Raw genomic sequence first — 20,020 nt, forward strand, 5'->3', positions numbered from 1 at the left:
TTGGAAATTGAGACAATTTGATGTTAGGCATAACCTACTAGATAAATGTATATATAGATAAAAAAATATATATAATATAAAAATATATATAAAATAGATAGATAGATAAAAATTATAGGTTTGTATTTACTGCATTTTTACATTGTTACATCAACTTGTGAAAACAAAGTATTAGGGCGTTATTTAACAGGCTAATTAAGTGGGTATATTGTATCTGTTAGGTAATATGTAAATTTCAAAGCCTTCTTAGTTACCAGCTGGTACAGATAATCAGCTTAGCAGTCACAGACCAAGGTCTTTGCAATAAGTGTGATACTCAGGTTCCTTGCCAGATAACTTCGAAATATTGATTTTGTTCCATGTAGTCTGGCAGGAAACACAACAGAAGGAAATCATGTGTTGATGAATTTGGCAAGCATTCTCTCTCTTCTGGATGAAAAATACAGCTGTATTAAGAAGACTTAAAGTTGTTATATTGTTTAATACCATAGGAAGTACAATGTTACTCTTTAATAGGAATATCACTTCTTTTTCCCATAAAGTATTAAATAAGCCAATGAGCCAATCTGACACACCAGCCTGGGTTCCCTTCACACTGTATTGCTGAGGCAAGACAGCCAAGCCCTCCCTCAGGCTTCAGACTGCACTTTACCAACACACATACAAGTAGGGACACATCCAGCTGCAGAAACATACAGAGATGCTGAGATCAGCTCTGCGTGGGAAGACTCAGCTAAGGAATTGTCCAGTACTCAAGTGCATGCCTCTAGAGGGTAGACCCACAATTCTACTGTCTTGCGGTGCACAGAGACCTATACAGCATAAGCTCATGAAATTTGCCTCTGTGCCCACCAAGGTTGGGGGGAGATACCAGTGAAAGGAGGCCACTCAGGCCTAAGAATAGTAAACTACACTTTATGGAAGGAAGGAAGGAAGGAAGGAAGGAAGGAAGAACTTATGCTCCAATCTGCGTAGGGAGCCCCTAGAATGTGCGGAGGGACTGCAGAGGACTGAATTATGAATTCCACACACTGGGTTTTAGACAAAACAAAAAAAGTGTATTAACTTCAAAAGATAGATTTTAAGTGATTATAAGGGATAGCAAACAGCTCAAAGCAGATTATTCAGCAAATAAAACAAAACTCAATCTAATCTTAAAATACTAAAGAAATTGGTTACAAGTAGTAATTTCTCACCCTAAATGTTGTTTTAGGCAGATTGCAGAGATTCTTGAAGGCCAGCTGCACTTGCCTGCAGCTTAAAACTTCAGATACTTCATTCACAGGCTAGACAACTTTCCAGCCTGGCTCAGTCCTTCTCCCCTCATTCAGTCTTTTTTCTTAGATGTTTAGAGCAGTCCTCTTTGGTGGGGATTCTGTGAAGAACCAACCCTGATTATGTCACTCCCATGCCTTAAATTGGTTTTACATATGGCAGGAATCCTTTGTCTTCCAGGGTGATTCCCACCCCTGGTCAGTGGAAAAATACTAATATTATCATGGTGTGCGGTATCAGGTGAGTTGATCACATGACCCTGCAGCCATAACTCAAAGGCTGTTTCGCAGCGTCGCCAGGAAGGCTCCCTGGTGGGAGATTAGCATCTTCAAAGACCTATTGTTTCCCCTAATGCACCTTCCCGGCCAGCCATCTAGACTGATTACATTCTGTCTGGTGAGTGTTCCCCAGGTATAAACACACTTGTAATGGATGCATAGACAATATTCCTAACTTCTGATACAAAAATGATACATGCCTACAAGTAGGATAATCATATTCAGTAAATCATAACCTTTCCAATGATATCTCAAATGCCTTATCTTGCACAAAATACATCATAATTATGCAATACTCATAATAATATTACTGTGAAGAATATGGGGCATAATGTCACACCTCTCCCCTTAGATTACTGCCAGAGGGTTACTAACTGACTAATTCAAAGTCAGTGTGCCTAATGTCCTCCTTAGGTCTTGGTTACACAACTTCCAAGTGTTAACAAACATTGTAGTAAGAAAAGGAGGACTTGTGGCACCTTAGAGGCTAACAATTTTATTTGAGCATAAGCTTTTGTGAGCTACAGCTCCCTTCATCAGATGCATTCAGTGGAAAATACAGTGGGGAGATTTATATACACAGAAAACATGAAACAATGTGTGTTACCATACACACTGTAACGAGAGTGATCAGGTAAGGTGAGTGTTATTCATAGGTGTTTTGCAAAGTTCTGTGTTTCTTTTTCCAAGTTACCTGAAAGCATTCTAGTGTGCAGCATTGTTAACACAATGCAGATATCAATATCCTCTAGAGCGTAGGTGTCTTGGCATTTAGCCACTAATGCCATGAGATGATGTGCGCCTTCCACACAGCATTCTAGGTTTATGCTTTTTCTGCTGTGCCAAGCTCTAAGCCCGTTTACAGGTATTAGCTGAGAATCAGTATTCTTATAGAAATACCACTCATAGCATGTACAATTTTTTTTCAAAAATATGCATGTCGTTAACATTATCAATGACACTCACATCTTTAGGATTCTCATTCCGTCTTAAAGAGACAGAATTAGTTTTCACAAGTGAACAGCATTTTGCAAAAGTGAGACCTGGATTGGGACATCCTCTACCACCCCTCTTCCTGTTCCCAAGAGGTCAGTAGTATGACTGCTCCCCTCTGGGACTTCAGGTACACAGTTCCCTCTTAAAACCTGAGTCACAGGTTGCATGCCTGGGAGCACAGATGCTGGAACAGCTGCTCGGTTCTGGGCAAACCCTTCTCTGTAATTAGTGAGGAGACATTCCTGTACTCCCCCAAATTCCTTCTGAACTTCCTTCTCTGGGCCCCCCTCTAAGACACACCCTGTTCAGCCATGGGCTCACAGCTAACAGCCAGAACAGTCCTTTCACTGGTAAGCGCTACACCCTCCTCTCTCTTTGAATTGGGCTTGTCTCCAGCTACAGAGCCCAAGGAAACCTCACCCACCTCAGTGTCTCTAGGATTCCATCCCCCTCCTCTGGGCTTCCCTCTAGGACACATCCTCCTATGCATTCTAGAGTGAGGTCTGTCCCTTGCTTAACTGCAAGCTGCTGTCAGCCAGCAACCTGGACAGTTTTCTCACAGACAGGCAAAATGTTCCCTTCCCCCATGGAGCAAATGCTGCCTTTAGCCACTGGGCCAGGCCGTAGGAGCTGATCTCAACCATACCCAACCATGGTAGCAGACTGTTTTCCACTGCTGTGGAGGAATTAAAGAGACACTCAACCATTCCCCCAGCAGTTCCTGAGACTTCACCCTTTCCTTCTGGGGTCCCAGCATAATACTCAACAAGGTCAAACATTTATTTAAAGCTTTCAGTTCTTTTTCCCATTAGATCTTTCATCTGGTTCTGCTTCTCTAGCAAGCCCAGTTGGTGCTCTCTCTCTCTCTCTTTCTCCTACATGGCTAATTTCTGGATCTTCATTTCTTTGTCAGCCCCTATCTGTTTTAATTCTATAGCTGTCTGGCATGCAGCTTCTTGCCTGGCATTTTCTGCTTCTATGGTTCTTCGATGTGCAGCTTCTTGCGCATTAATCTCCATTTGTTTTAATTCTATATGTCTTTTTTCTTCTGCCTGAATTCTCAAAAGCTTCAGTGTCACAGTTGTTTCACTGTTTTCCCTCATCTTGCTACTTTTCTGTCCCTACTTTCCTTACCCGAAATAAGCAAACAGAAAATAACAAACTGGTAACCGTTTTGACTGATCTCTAGCCAACACACTTAAAACTTACTTAAAATCATCACCAGTGTCTCAGAGCAACAAGCTGTGCTAATCACCCTGATCACTGCGCCACTGTGATGCGTTCCCCCTCGGGGTGCCACTTGGAACTGGGATACCACTGAGCCCTCCTGACCCACCAGCCTGGGCTCTCTTTACACTATACTGGTGTGACAGGCCCTCAAGCCCCCCAGCACACTTACAGGTAGGGACACACCCAGCTGCAGCTACACACACAGACGCATGCTGAGATCAACTCTGCATGGGAAGGCTCAGCTAAGGCACTTTCCGGTTCCTAAGAATCCCCACCCCCAGAGTGTAAACCTACAATTATACTGTCTTGCGCTGCACACAGATCTGTACAGTGTAAGCTAATGAAATTTGCCATCTCTCTCAATGTGGAGGAAGATATGCAACAACTTTTTGCCCCCCCCCCCCCCCCGTAATGATTTCCACACACTGGTCTTAGACAAAACAAATTTATTAACTACAAAAGATAGATTTTAAGTGATTATAAGGGATAGCAAACAGATCAAGGCGGATTACCTAGCAAATAAAACAAAATGCAATCTAAGCTTAATATATTAAATAAATTGGTTACAAGTAGCAAATTCTCCCCCAAATATTGTTTTAAGCAGCTTGCAGAGATTCTGGAAGGCAAACTGCACTTGCTTGCAGCTTAAAACTCCAGTTATTCTTTTCACAGGCTAAACAACCCTCTAGCCTGGGTTCAGCCCTTCTACTCTAGTTCAGTCTTTTGTTTCTCAGGCGTTTCCAGCAGTCTTCTTTCTTGGACAGGGAGTCAGTGAGGAACAAACCATGATGATGTCACTCCCCTGCCTTAAATAACTTTTGCATATGGTGGGAATCCTTTGTCTCTCAGTTTGATTCCCACGCCTGGTCAGTGGAGAAACACTAGTATTATCATGGAGTCAGGAAAGAATTTTCTGTAGTATCTGGTTGGTGAATCTTGCTCATATGCTCAGGGTTTAGCTGATCGCCATATTTGGGGTCGGGAAGGAATTTTCCTCCAGGGCAGATTGGAGAGCCCTGGAGGTTTTTCGCCTTCCTCTGTAGCATGGGGCATGGGTGACTCGAGGGAGGCTTCTCTGCTCCTTGAAGTCTTTAAACCATGATTTAAGGACTTCAATAGCTCCGACATAGGTGAGGTTTTTCGTAGGAGTGGGTGGGTAAGATTCTGTGGCCTGCGCTGTGCAGGAGATCGGACTAGATGATCAGAATGGTCCCTTCTGACCTTAGTATCTATGAATCTATGAGTCCAGTACCAGGTGAGTTGGTCCCATGTCCCCGTAGGGCCACCGCAACCATGACTCAGAGGCTGTTTGCAGCAGCCCCAGGAAGGCTTTCCAGGAAGGGCTGAAATCTATATTCAGTTTAATCACATCTCCCTTATGTTCTAGAAGAAGTAACTAACTGCAGGCAGAGGACAAGCTGCTTCTCGAAAGAGATTCTTCTAAGTTGCTACTCCCAAAATGTTTGTGGATATGTAATTTTTGGGAAGCAATAATGTAAGAGGGATGTGGAAAAGAAAATTCACAATTATATCTCTAGGATACAGATTACGACCAAATCACTTAGCTTGTGGAGCCTACTAACACAGCGCATCAAGCAATATCAGGCTCTTTACAGAGATCTGTGGGGTAAATTTCATAGCAAACTTTGCCCTAGCTGAGCTAGTCCTGTGAAAGGAGATCTGATATCCTCATTCCTGTGACTCCTTTAAAAATCTTCCTCTCATGACTCTGTTAGCTGAGAAAACTGATCCCTTGATTGCTATATCAGGCACTTGGTCATAAGTGGGTGTATAATGCCTTATCTGACATCGCATGGCTCTAGAGCGGAAAGTAGATCCTACTTCAGCATAACATACTTCAGTCCATATAAAATAGCTGACAGAAGCATTTTAAGTCTGTTTTGGGTTTGTGAATGTATGTTGTCTTTTTTTTTTTTAAGTCTAGTGGTATTTATTAAGCAATATTTTCTATTTTCATACATTCTGTTTTTCTATCCTAGATCTTCCATTATATCAACTTAATTGATCTGGCAAGATGTGCTCAAGTTAGCCGATCCTGGATGTTGCTAACACAGGCTAGTTCAATATGGACTGATGTAAGTAAGACGACTTGCAACTATGACATAATAAGAGGTTTAATGTTTTACTTCAACTTTATTTAAAAAAAAAGGATAAACCAAGCCAGTAGGTTACTTTTTAAAAAGTTATAAGGACCTGGGGTGAAATCCTAATGTCACTGAAGTAAATGGCAAAATTCCTTTTAATTTCAATGTACCCAGGATTTCACCTCTCTTCTCAATTATATAAGTAGAAATTAGGAGTAACTCCAGTGAAATCAATTGTTACATCATTATAAAACTGGTGTAAGTGAAAGGAGAATCACACTATGTATATATTTACAACTTGAATTCATAGTAGGTATACAAATATCAGGTTCTTATACTTTCTTATGCAATTTGTATTCATTCAGTGAGTTTGTGTCTGAATTTCTTACATTCAGGACTTGAGCTATACATTTATCATTTTTAAAATCAGCAATAGTCAACCACTACTGACTATTGAAATATAATAAGTATGATTTAAGAAAACTGAACACTGAAATCCAAAGTAATAATCCAGAAACTGAAGGCTAAAATCCAAATAATAAAATATATCAAGTATGTTACTATCCTAACTAAAAGAATGGTCAAGTTATGAACATGATGTATAGTGTTTTGTTTGTTATTGAAAATTAGATGAAAATTACAATTTAAAGTTTTGCTTGTCTGCCACTAGAACACTGACAATAATAACAGAAACTCTGAAGACTGATTTCATTATTCTTCAGTAAAAACACTACTTACTCCATTCTGGAAACTGCAAAATAGAGAATTTGTAATAAACTCTAAAGTCACATGTACTCTGTCTCACAAAATTCTGAACCTTCTGGTTATTTCAGGAACATCAAGGTATTTATTTCAAAGAGTATTCAGTGTCATTGTCTGAAAAAATACATACATGGGGATAATATGTTTGTAATGTGTATATTTCATTTTGTCTAATTGTTAGCAAACTATCAAAGTTAAGAAACAATCATCATTAGCATCTCTTCTTTCTGTAATATAATAAGTACTGTAGGAAGAAGATGAATTTTAGTGAAACTGTATCTTAGTATCAGAAACATTAGGAGATCTCACTGATTGCTTCTGGACATAAGAGCAGTAATCACTTCCATAGTAATGGAAACATTCAAGAAAATTTCACTGAGGTTATTATTCCACTTAAGAGGACTAGACTTGCTTTTTGTGAAACTTAAAGCATAACATAATGTTCTTGTAATTATCAACAAGAACACATTTTACTGTGACCAGAGTATTTTGAATTTCTTATGGGAGTTCAGGTCTAGTGTATGGAGTAGGGGACTTTTTTGGGTGGCACTTGGCTCCATGTGTTTTTACAAAATGTTGTACTTATTCCTTTAGGAGTCACAACTTACAGAATTCCCTGCAATAGACATGTGGAATGAAGAGTTCAAAGCACATGTTGCCTCTCCATTTCCCTCTTCCTTGTGTAGGCTTTTCCCCTTTCACGATTGGCCAATCAATTTAAATAGCATCTGTAGTAAAGGCCGCAATAGTACTCATCAGCATGCATTTTTGGTCCCTTTAGGGCTTATGTCCCACCTTCCCACCCCGTTTCCATTGGCGCCGAAGTTTCGCGCCGTCGGCCATTTTGAAAAAAAATTTGTACGTGTTTGAATGGGGGAAGTGTGTTTGGATACATTGAGAGCAGTTTAAAGTTTGGGTAAGGTTTATTGAAAAAAGGTGATAGTGTAAGAAGAGCTGTTAAAGGGCAGGCTTAAAGAAAAGAGAGATGATGGTATGCTATAAAAGAATAGAAAATGTGATACATTGAGAGAAAAAGGTTGAAAATCTAGAGTGAGAGAAGTTTAGGGTTGATGACAAGAAAAGTTTGGGTAAGGTTTATTGGAAAAAAGGGTGACTGAGTAAGGAGAGCTGTTGTTAAAGGGCAGGTTATTAAAGAAAAGAGAGATGATGGTATGCTATAAAAGAAGAGAAAATGTGATACACTGAAAGATTAGATCAGTTTCAGAGTAGCAGCTATGTTAGTCTGTAATCGCAAAAAGAAAAGGAGTACTTGTGGCACCTTAGAGACTAACAAATTTATTAGAGCATAAGCTTTCGTGAGCTACAGCTCACTTCAAATGCATCCGATGAAGTGAGCTGTAGCTCACGAAAGCTTATGCTCTAATAAATTTGTTAATCTCTAAGGTGCCACAAGTACTCCTTTTCTTTTTTTGAAAGATTAGAGTGAGAGATGTTTGGGTAAGGTTATTGGAAGTGATTGAGTAAGGAGATCTGTTATTAAAAAATAGAGTGTGTTACTGAACACATGCAGAGCAAAACATCCTACCCCACCTACTGTTTATAGTGAAATGATAGCTGTTCTGGGCAGAGCTCCTGGGAACTAGCCCCTCCTTTTGGTGGATCAGTCAGAGGTTGTTTTACAGCTAGGTCACAGAATGCGCTTGTTGAACCAATCCTGTAGTCCCAAGATTTAGAGAGGATCTTTACCTTACATTAAAAGCTATAAAAACAGGATTAAGAAGGAAATTTAGGAAGCACATGATAAAAAAGTGAATAAAAAAAGCAATCTTTAATCATCAGATGGTTTAAATAGAAGCTCCTCCTTACTTAGAGAGGGAGGACACATGATACTCTTAGCCCATAGCCGTGATGCCTGCATTTAGATCTAGGGGCAGAATTGGTGGACAAAATGACAGAGGCCGAAGACCCAAATAGTGTTTTAAATGAAATCGTCAAACTGACAGTTGAATGTTTAATGCAAAATGTTGAACGCCTTCTTCGTTCAGCAAATTACAAAATCTTGCTACGAAAACACACTAACAGTTAGAGCATGTTTTGGGAACAAAACAGGGTGTGTTGTAAAATAAAATGTCAGTTGACAATAACTGTGTAAAGCGTATTTTTGTGGAGTTCAAGGAGTGTGGAGTTTGTCAAAGGGTCAGTAGGCTGCCTTCGTAGTATACGTGCAGTTAGGTTACAGTTTGTCAACAACAACAAGGTATATGAGTGGCCTGTTCCTCTAACAAAGGCCTGCCCGCCCACCTCACCCAGTCCTGGCACTTGTGCATGAGGGTTGTAGGCTCCCTATGGACCATTGCAAAGCAGCCCCAGAACCTCTCTTAAATCATACCATCTTCCGCTTCGGCTGTACCTTTTCATTTTCCTCCCCAGGCCCTCTGCATTAGGACTTAATCATAGCCTCTCTGATTTCAACAATGTCTCAGGTCTCTCATCTACTGCTTCATATTATTTAATGATGTACATCATCTAGGGTTACAGTTTGCATAAAAGTGTTTTTACAAAAATATATTCTCTAGGGGCTTAGACAAAATAATGATCAACAAAATTTTAATTGTTGATTTGCAGGCACTGCTACAAAGTATCTTTACTTTTTTTGTTGTTGTTAATATTTCTAATAGGCTGTAGGATGGGGGAGATAATACCTCATAAAGTGGAAAAATGCTTCCGAATGACAAACGCTTGCCCATGCTAAAGCATAACAACTAACACAGAATGGCTGCCTACAAAACCGTTTCACTAAAAGTTATCAGCATACCCCCTAAAACTCAGGACTGCTTTCTTACCTCCATGATCTGATCTCTGTGGCTTTTTATAAAGTTTTGTCCTCGGTTTAGGTTTTAAAAAACAATAGAAAAGAAGGGGGGGAAGGGGGGGGGGCTTCAGATAGGCTATCTCTAAACTTCGTGCAGTCACAAAGTAACGGTTTTTGTCTTTTACAATCAGTAAATGGAATAAAATACTTGTTAAAACTTTCACAAAGTATCTTTCAATTCAGTCTCACCATTTGTTAAAACTTTAACAGCGTTTAAAAAGCTAGGAAAAAAGTCTGTATAAAAAAAACAAGCAAACTTTTTAAAACTTTAACAAATTACTTTTATAAACTAACTGGCTGTGGTTTTAACCCTGAGGTAATTTCTTTTTTTATTTTACCTTGTTAATAAGCGTAGTTACAAAGCATTGTCTTCACATAACAAAAGAAAATGTTTATTTCAACAAGTATTTGGTATAATTTTGTTTTAAAAGCAGACCTAGGGCTTTCTTGTTATGTTCTGGCCTTCTTGTCTCTCTGATCCACTGACTCACAGATGCTGTTTTTGTTAAAAAAGCATGCTGCTTCAAAATGTTCTTACTAAAATATGACCCATGTTAGTCTAAAACATAGGGGAAAACTTTTTTTTATCACTATACATTACTTTTATAAACAGGTTTTCTGTGTTTTTAACCCTGGATTGTTTCTGCAGACTTACATGTTGTTGAAACACCTATGCCAAGGGGGTTAAATGAAAAATTGTGCTTTCAGGTAGACTTGTTTTTCAAAGGGGTCATCTTCTTTTCTAATCCACTACCTTCAAAAGGCTGTTGCAAGTTGTTTTCACTAAAAATATTGGGGAAAAACTTCCTTAGTCAGGGTTTAGGCCCAGGGATGCTTTTTTATTGGAACACCCCTGTAAGTAAAGGGATGTGTCTTTAGGTGGGTTTTTCTTTTAAAGTGTTTGTTTAATAAGTTAGAAAAGAGGGGGGTTTAGGCATTACTTCACAAATAAACACATTTTTACACTGTGTATCGTGTGGGCCGGTCATCTTTTGTTAACAGGGTCCCTGTTTGTTTCGATAAGAGCAGAGCAAGCGGCCTCTCTTTTTCTTTTTTTTTTTTTTAAAAGGTGGGAATCCTGGGCTATATTCTTTAGCTTTAATGGTTAAAAAGTTTTTGTTGTATAGTAATCTTATTTACAGTTAAAGTTACTGTTCTTTTTAGTACAGGTCTTTGGTATGATTTTGTTTTAAAAGCAGGCCTTGGGCTTTCTTATTTCTGATCACGATGGCTTCTTTTTTCACATTGTTCTTACTGACCGTGTTGGTCTAAAACTTTTTTGTGATTTTAATTCCTGAACTGTTTCTGCAGGCTTCCCTTTTATTAAAACACTTATGCCCATGGGACTAAATAAAGGAGTGTATCTTTTCAAGGGTTTATCCCTTTACAAGACTTTCACCTCTCCTTGTTAAAAACTGAAAAAAGAAACAAGCCTCTTCTCTCTGATCCAGGGGTTAACAAAATAAGGGAAATATAAACTGTCTGTTACTAGAAACCTCGGGTAATTCTTCCTGCTCTATTTTATTGAAAGACCCCTGTAAAAAAGGGCTGTGTATTTTCAAGTCAATATAAAGCAGAGCTTTATTCCATTACAAAACTTAATGTAACTAACTTGTGTTTGTTAAAAAGCAGGTGGTAAAAGCAACCTTCTTTCTAATCACAGCTATCAGCTGAAAAAGCCTGTTTTATATTGGGCTCACTAAAAAAAAATAACCAGTGCTAGCCTAAAACCTAGAAAAAAACTTTTAAAAATTGTTTGTTACTAAAAGCTTATGGTTTTAACTTTTATGAAAACCCCCTTCTAAAAAACTACATGGTGGGTAAAATGCTGGGGGTCTCTTTCTTTAGATAAGAATAAGGCAGTTAAAAGGGGGGGAGGTCTTGGATCTATAAAATTGGTTCAGGAAAATAAACTCTATAATACTGTTGTAGAACAACCTCTGATTGGCCCGATCCAAAGGCAGAAATAACAAGTCTGAAAGTTTCTGACTAAACTTTCTGTGTAGTTGCCTCATTTGACAGAAAGACGGGCAAGGTAAAAATCTCTCTTGGTCTTCGATTCAACCATGTGCTCTCTGTCTTTCCTCTGTTCTTTCTTTTAATCTACCCTGTTACTGAATGCTTTTTTATTCATTTTTTTTTATCATGTGCTTACTAAACAGGCTTTGCAGCCATGTGCTCTCCATTTTTCCCCTTTTCTTGCCCTGTTTTTAGGAAAGGTAAAGATCTTTCTCTCTCCAATTCAGCCATGTGCTTTCTATTTTTCCCTGGTTACTGAATGCTTTTTTATTCACTTATTATGGTCTTTCTAAATTCTCTTTTCTTGCCCTCCTTTTTTTTAACCTTTTTTCTTAACCTATCCTGATACTGAATGTTTTTATTCACTTTTTTTTATCATGTGCTTACTAAATTTCCTTTTTAAACCTAGCTTTTAATGTTTTTAAGCCAGTTTTTGACCCTGTGCTTACTAAACAGGCTTTTCATATTATTTAATGCTTTTTTAATTCACTTTTTTATCATGTGCTTCCTAAATTTCCTTCTTAATCCTGTTTTTAAAGCTTTTAATGTAAGGTAAGGATCCTCTCTAAATTTTGGGATGACAGGATTGGTTCAACAAGCGCATTCTGTGACCTAGCTGTAAAACAGCTTCTGATTGGTCCACCAAAAGGAGGGGCTAGTTCCCAAGAACTCTGCCCAGAACAACTATCATTTCACTACAACAGTTGGTGGAGTAGGATGTTTTGCTCTGCATGTGTTCAGTAACACAAACACTCTATTCTTTAATAAGAAATCTCCTTACTCAATCACTTCCAATAACCTTACTCAAACATCTCTCACTCTAATCTTTCAGTGTATCACATTTTCTCTTCTTTTATAGCATACCATCATCTCTCTTTTCTTTAATAACCTGCCCTTAACAACAGCTCTCCTTACACAATCACTTTTTTTTTCAATAAACCTTACCCAAACTTTAAACTGCTCTCAGTGTATCCAAACACAACACTTCCCCCATTCAAACACACACAACATTTTTTCAAAATGGCGACAGCGTGAAACTTCGGCGCCAATGGAAACAGGGTGGGAATGTGGGATATAAGCCCTAAAGGGATGTGGAAACCTGTCAAAAATGCATGGTGATGAGTACTATCGAGGTCTTTACTACTGGCATCCTATGGAGGATAAGTGTGGAAATGTGGACAGTGGGCACACATTGTGAATAAGAACCTAAGTTAGTCAGTTACCCAGGTCCTGCTCTGATAGAAGAAAGAAGAGTCATTTTACCAATATGTTCAGTGGAGGAGGAGGATGCCCATCTAGGGCAGAAGCAAGGATTCTCTAGAGAAAAGGAGAATTAGGGTTTACATGACAACAAGAGGAGTGGCTTACATCTACACCACCTTTGACTGGGCTGCAGAGGCAAGCTGTCTCCAAGATGTACATGGCAAGACCACTTCAGCAGCATCTAGCAGTAAGAGGGTCATGTTCTCGGGAGTGGTGGCAACACTGCCACAGGAAGCAATGCCAGGCCAATGATAGCAACTGCATATAATCAAGTTTTCAATGTAGCCTTGGTTGTCTCATGCAAAGCTTATATGTATGAGTGAGGAGTGTCCAAGGGAATAGTTTCTGCGAATGCCTTTGATGTGGTTTACCTGTTAACTGTTAATGTTTATTTAATGTCCAGTTGTTTTTTATTTTGGTATGGTTAATACTTTCATAAATTGAAAAGGAACAAAATACATAGCTTGTCTTGAGCCTGTGGCCTTGTCTGCATTAGACTTAAAATTTCCCACTGTTGTATTTCCACTGCTGGAAACAATAGTCGGACATACTGTGGACATGGTACAAATGGCTGATGGAGTTTTAGTCACCATGTTATCTGGACCTGCTTTGAGCAGGGGTCGGTAGATGACATGGCAGGTAAATTGCAGAAAGTTAATCTATATACTAGTGCTCCTTATGTAGCTACCACTGGTGGAGCTGCACTGGTGGGAGCAACAGTGGAAAATTTTAACCTTTTAATTTTAATGCATTTAAAATGTTACAATAAAGATATTTCTGTAGCTTTGCTGTCTTCAAAAATGGTGGAAGTGTGAAGATTTTTAGATCACTCTCTGATAAAATAGTGGATAGAATAGACTTTGTCAACTTTTTTTAAAAAAAGCCCTAACTGGAAGGAGAGCCTCCAGTACATGAACATACTGCTCCAGGTAGGAGTATAGTCAAATATGAAGATCTCCAAAAGAAGATGTTTGTTTTTAACTGCCCATCAAATTTGAAGAAACCTGTTGTTATCACTTATGTAACTTTATTAATTGTGCTGTTAGCCTAAATTGTTAGTGAGTTGACAGGGTCTGCACTGGTTGTGAACCCCTTTTGTTGGGAGTCCCTTCTCCATCTCAAATATAGTTTATAGCAATACATGTGTTTCAAATCAAGGCTGGATTCCTTTCTTGAAGATGTTCTTTAACATAAGTTATTGGGCTCAATACAGGAATAAGTGGATGAAATTCTGTGGCCTGTGTTATGCAGAAGGTCAGACTAAATGATCTAATGATCCCTTCTGACTTTGAAGTCTATGAAACAATGATATATTTACTACATGTGTTACAATACTTTTGCACTGATGCTGTATAGCACATTTCATCCAAACATTAAAAAAGTCTCTCAAAACCCCTGTAAGGTGGTAATTTTTCTGTGCATCAGTATAAAGGTAAACACTAAGTGACTTGACCATGATTGCTTAGGGTAAAATCCTGCTCTTAATGAAGTCAGTGGCAAAACTTCTGTTGACTTCAGTGTAGGAATCACCAGGCCCTCCATGAGAATCCCAGTCTTGTGCTCTAACTACAAACCTACTCTCACCCTCCTTCTGAATTAAAATAATTGTGAATGCTCTTCATAATGATTGAAGTAGAGCACATATGGTGTAAAATATAAAATGGATAGATTTAGTACGGTGGATGTAACACAAGTTACCCTTTTAAAGGTGACCTACAAAGGAAAGATATGTTTGTGATCTTGTTTTTTTTTTTGTTTTTTTTTTTATGAACAAGTTTAAAGAAGGCTTGCATATTCATTTTTTATCTTAAAGGAGGGATTTTTAGATATTTTATTTTTTGTTAGAAATATCAGGTCTTGGCTTTCCCATGTTTGCTATAAAACTATTTAGTCAGACTGTTTGAAACTATTTTATCTCTCTCTCTCTTTTTTTTTTTTAAACACATTTAACTCAGAGTTTTAACTCTGCAGGGAATGGGAGGGAAGGAAGATTAAAGATTCACCCATACCTAGTTGTTTAGCTTAACTTGGATCCAGGTCGCTAATCATTCAGCAAAAGAGGGAAGACAAAACTTTATATTCCTGATATATCTAAGGTTAAAAATTAATCTTAAAAAATCATTTACAATAATTTAGGTCTTTAGACAACATAAAGGAAAAATAGGAAAAGCCAATAGTTAATTTTTTTCTTTGTTGGTCCCTTATGTATGTGTCCTCCCTGTGGATTGGTCAGTATGCCAGCCTGTGCCTAATAAAGTTTAGGCCTCAATCCTGCAAACACTTACGCGCATATTTAATTTCATGCATGTGAGTATTCTTAATAAACTGTACTAGACTACTTGTATGTAAAGATGAGAATGTGTTTCAGCATTTGCATAGTCAAAGTCTTAGATTGTACAGAATTTCTAACACTTAGTACTTTTAATAATTGTATAACATCTTTGATACCTGATATCTGAATTTTTGAATTTGTTTAGATTGATTTTTCTTCAGTAAAGCACAAGATGCAGGACAAAACAGTAATAAATATTCTGAAGAAATGGCGTCCTTATGTGGTACGTTTGAATCTTCGTGGTTGTTCTTCTCTTCACTGGCCAAGCTTTAAAAGTATTAGTAAGTATTTTAATATTTTTTAGTTCTGTCTCTTCTTTTCCCTCTCTCTTGCATCTTTTTCTTTTATCACTCTGCATTGGTAATCAAATCACTGTATGTAAATCCAGTGTTTTGATGTGCAGTTGCTCTCACTCATGCTAGGCTATTTCGAGTGAAATAATCACTAGCAACTTTGTCTGTAAAACTTTTGTTGGTTGGGGTGTGGAAAAAAACCACACCCCTGACTGACATAAGTTACATTGACAGAAGTGCTTGTGTGGACAGTACTATGTTGGCAGGAGATGCTCTCCCGCCGACATAGCTACCGCTGCTCATTGGGGGTGGTTTAATTATGTCAATTGGAGAATTATGTTGATTGTCATAGAGCAGCTACACGGGAGTCCTTACAGCTGTGCATCTACAGTGGTACAGCTGTACCACTGTAAGATGTCTAGTGTAGACATAGTCTACCTTGAGTGTACTAACTTAAACTATGGTTACAGGGAAGACAAGCCCTCAGAGAAACACATGTAGCATGACCCTGAGAGAAAGCTACAAGACAGAGAGATTTTTTGGGGTAGAGTAGTGGCTGGAAAAAGAGTAAGAATATTGAACAAGGAAACTACCATGTTGTTTGATTCCAACTATTTTCAGGGAAACAGGACTTTATCTACATTCTTTGTAAATAAACAGAATTGTGTCAAAGAAATACTTGACGTTTCATTAATTTCTCCTCCTAGTGGAAACAACCCACAAGATTCCGACTAATGGCTAACCGCTTGGGTGAAAGGGGGCAACAATTGTAATTATCTGATATTTAATAATAGATCTTATTTTGTATATCAAGTATGATCTGTATTTACAATGAATAATACAATTTGAGTGAACATTTTCAATAAATTATCTCCAACCTGTTCATGCTGGGAATCTAGATAGTGTCTCTTCATCCGTATTTGTGGAAGGCCTCATTAGCAGCTTAATATTGTGGTTCCATTGTTTTGGGGGCAGGAGGTGAGGAGCTTGTAAGTAGGAGCCACACTCATTCATGCTACTGAATTTAGTTCTGTGGGGGGCTGCTGTGCAGTGTGATTTGGTGGACAAGCTTGGATTGGGGCTTAGCTATTGGGAATGTCTTTCTGCACATCCACTGGCCATTTCCCCTGCAGAGCAAGTAATAGGAGCTAGTGAAGTCATTGGTGCTATATAGAATATTAATTTTTAAATAGTTCCAAAGCTTTAGTTCCCAAACTTGACATGGTCTCCTGCAACAGTAGGTATAATGAAGCTAGGGATTCCACTAGAGTTTTGATACTTGGGAACTGGTCTCCCCTTAATAACTAGATAGATGATAACTTGAAGGTTGGTTTCTGTTTATAAGCCCAAAGTACAATTATTACCAAGTTAATACTTATAAGCCTCAAGTAATTATGCTACAGAATTTAATGTATGTATATAACTAATGCCGCAGTATCTTATGTGCAGTGCTGGGGAAGAGCCCGTAGTCATGGTACATGTAGGTAACAATGATAGGCCTGGAGGCCAAATTTAGGCTGCTAAGTAAGAGATTAAAATCCAGGTCCTCCATGGTAGCATCCTATGAAATGCTTCTAGTTCCACACGCAGGGTCAGTCAGACAGGCAGAACTGCAGGGTCCCAATGAGTGGATGAGACAATGGTATTGGGAGGAGGAATTTAGGCTTATTAGGAACTGGGGAATCTTTTGGGAAAGGAAGAGCCTATACAGAAAGGATGGGCTCCACCTAAATTAAAATGGAATCGGATTGCTGACATGTAAAATTAAAAAGGTTGCGGAGAAGTTTTTAAACTAAGGGCTGGGGGAAAGCCAACAGATGTGGAAGAGCGGAAACATCCCATAGGGATGAATTTGCTAAAGGGGAGACTCTGTATATTAGTAAAGAAGATAGGATAGAAGTTGATGATGTACAGGTAGGAACTGAAGAGAAACAGCTGAACAAAAACCAGTCCCATTCAGTTACATCACAACTAAATACTCACTCATTTTATAAGTGTTTGCATACAAGTGCTATAAGTCTAAATACTAAGATGGGTGAACTTGATTGCCTGATATTAAATGAGAGTTTTGATATAATAGGTATCACTGAAACTTGGTGAAATGATGATAATCAGTGCCTATAGTAATACAAAATATATAGGAATGACAGAGTAGGTTGTGTTCATGGGTGTGTGGCATTTTAAAGGAAGTATATAGTCAAATACAGTACAAATCTTAAATGAATCAAACTGTACCATAGAATCTCTGTGGATAGAAATTCCATGCTTGAATAATAAGAATATGTCAGTAGGAATATACTACTGACCAGGATGGCGATGGTGATTTGTGAAATGCTCAGGGAGATTAAAGAGGCTACAAAAACAAAAAACCCAATAACAATGTGGGATTTCAGCCAGCCCCATATTGACCGGGTATAAACTCTGGCTAGTCATGTGTAAAAGTATAATTAAGCAGGCCAAAAAAGAATTTGGAGAGCAAATAGCAAAAGGCACAAAAACTAACAGCAATTTTTTTTAAAATACATTAGAAGCAGGAAGACTGCCAAGCAATCAGTGGTGCCACTGGGTGACCAAGGTGCTAAAGAGGCACTCAAGGAAGAAAAATCCGTTGCAGAGAATCTAAGTAAATTCTATGGACGATGTGAGGGAGATTTGCACATCCGAGCAAGTCTTTTTAGGTGACAGATCTAAGGAACTGTCCCAGATTGAGGTGTCAGTAGAGGATGTTTTGGAACAAAATGAAACAGTAATAAGATCCCAGAACCAGATGGTATGTACCCAAGAGTTCTGAAGGAACTCAGATATGAAATTGTACAGCTAACGTCATATGTAAACTGTTGCTTAAATCAGTTTCTGTATCAGATTGGTGGATAGCTAATGTGATGATTTAAAAAAAAAAAAAAGTTCCAGAGGCAATCCTTGCAGTTACAGGCCAGTGAGCCTAACTTCAGTACAAGGCAAATTGGTTGAAACTGTAGTAAAGAATAGAATTATCAGATACATAGGATGAACACGATAAATTGGAGAGTCAACATGGCTTTTGTAGAAGGGAAACCATGCCTCCCCAATAGATTAGAATTCTTCAAGTGTGCTAACAAGCATGTGGTCAAGGGTGATCCAGTTGAAATAGTGTACTTGGACTTTCAGAAAGCCTTTGACCAGGTCTTATACCAAAGGCTCTTGAACAAAATAAGGAATCATGGCACAAGAGGGAAGGTCCTAGCATGGATTAGTACCTGGTTAAAAGATGGGAAACAAAGGGTAGGAATAAATTGTCAGTTTTCATAATGGAGAAAAGTAAATAGCAGGGTTCCCCAAATATATGTACCGGGACCTGTGCAGTTTAATTTATTCATAAATGATCTGGAAAAAGAGGTGAACAATGGGGTGGCAAAATTTGCAGATGATACAAAATTACTTAAATAGTTTAAGTCCAAAGATGACTGCTAAGAGTTACAAAGGGATCTCACACAACTGGGTGATTAGGCAACAAAATGGCAAATGAAATTCATTGTTGATAAGTGCAAGGTATTGCACATTGGAAAACTTAATCCCAACTATACATACGAAACGATGGAGTTTTAATTTAGCTGGTTTCAGAGTAGCAGCCGTGTTAGTCTGTATTCGCAAAAAGAAAAGGAGTACTTGTGGCACCTTAGAGACTAACAAATTTATTAGAGCATAAGCTTTCGTGAGCTATAGCTCACTTCATCGGATGCATTTGGTGGAAAAAACAGAGGGGAGATTTATATACACACACAGAGAACATGAAACAATGGGTTTATCAGACACACTGTAAGGAGAGTGATCACTTAAGAGAAGCCATCACCAGCAGCAGGGGGCAGGAAAGGAGGAAAACCTTTCATGGTGACAAGCAAGGTAGGCTAATTCCAGCAGTTAACAAGAATATCTGAGGAACAATGGGGGGTGGAGTGGGGGGGGAGAAATAACATGGGGAAATAGTTTTACTTTGTGTAATGACTCATCCATTCCCAGTCTCTATTCAAGCCTAAGTTAATTGTATCCAGTTTGCAAATTAATTCCAATTCAGCAGTCTCTCACTGGAGTCTGTTTTTGAAGCTTTTTTGTTGAAGGATAGCCACTCTTAGGTCTGTAATCGAATGACCAGAGAGATTGAAGTGTTCTCCAACTGGTTTTTGAATGTTATAATTCTTGATGTCTGATTTGTGTCCATTCATTCTTTTACGTAGAGACTATCCAGTTTGGCCAATGTACATGGCAGAGGGGCATTGCTGGCACATGATGGCATATATCACATTGGTAGATGCGCAGGTGAACGAGCCTCTGATAGTGTGGCTGATGTGATTAGGCCCTATGATGGTATCCCCTGAATAGATATGTGGACAAAGTTGGCAACGGGCTTTGTTGCAAGGATAGGTTCCTGGGTTAGTGGTTCTGTTGTGTGGTTTGTGGTTGCTGGTGAGTATTTGCTTCAGATTGGGGGGCTGTCTGTAAGCAAGGACTGGCCTGTCTCCCAAGATCTGTGAGAGTGATGGGTCGTCCTTCAGGATAGGTTGTAGATCCTTGGATTCTTGGACGTCAAGAATTATAAATTCAAAAACCAGTTGGAGAACACTTCAATCACTCTGGTCACTCGATTACAGACCTAAGAG

General features: G+C 38.7%; 1 protein-coding gene across 5 annotated transcripts in view; it reads left to right on the forward strand.

Moving 5' to 3' along the window:
* Positions 1-20,020, forward strand: part of FBXL13 (F-box and leucine rich repeat protein 13) — a 156,093-nt gene that overhangs the window by 33,525 nt on the left and 102,548 nt on the right. For all 5 annotated transcript variants that reach the window (XM_038394324.2, XM_038394385.2, XM_043497476.1 and 2 more), the window contains 2 exons: positions 5,780-5,875; positions 15,239-15,374. In XM_038394324.2, the coding sequence (XP_038250252.1) occupies positions 5,780-5,875; positions 15,239-15,374 (232 nt within the window). The remainder of the gene's footprint in view (positions 1-5,779; positions 5,876-15,238; positions 15,375-20,020) is intronic.

The sequence above is a fragment of the Dermochelys coriacea genome, chromosome 1 (assembly GCF_009764565.3).
Source record: "Dermochelys coriacea isolate rDerCor1 chromosome 1, rDerCor1.pri.v4, whole genome shotgun sequence".
In the NCBI taxonomy this organism is placed as follows: Eukaryota; Metazoa; Chordata; order Testudines; family Dermochelyidae; genus Dermochelys; species Dermochelys coriacea.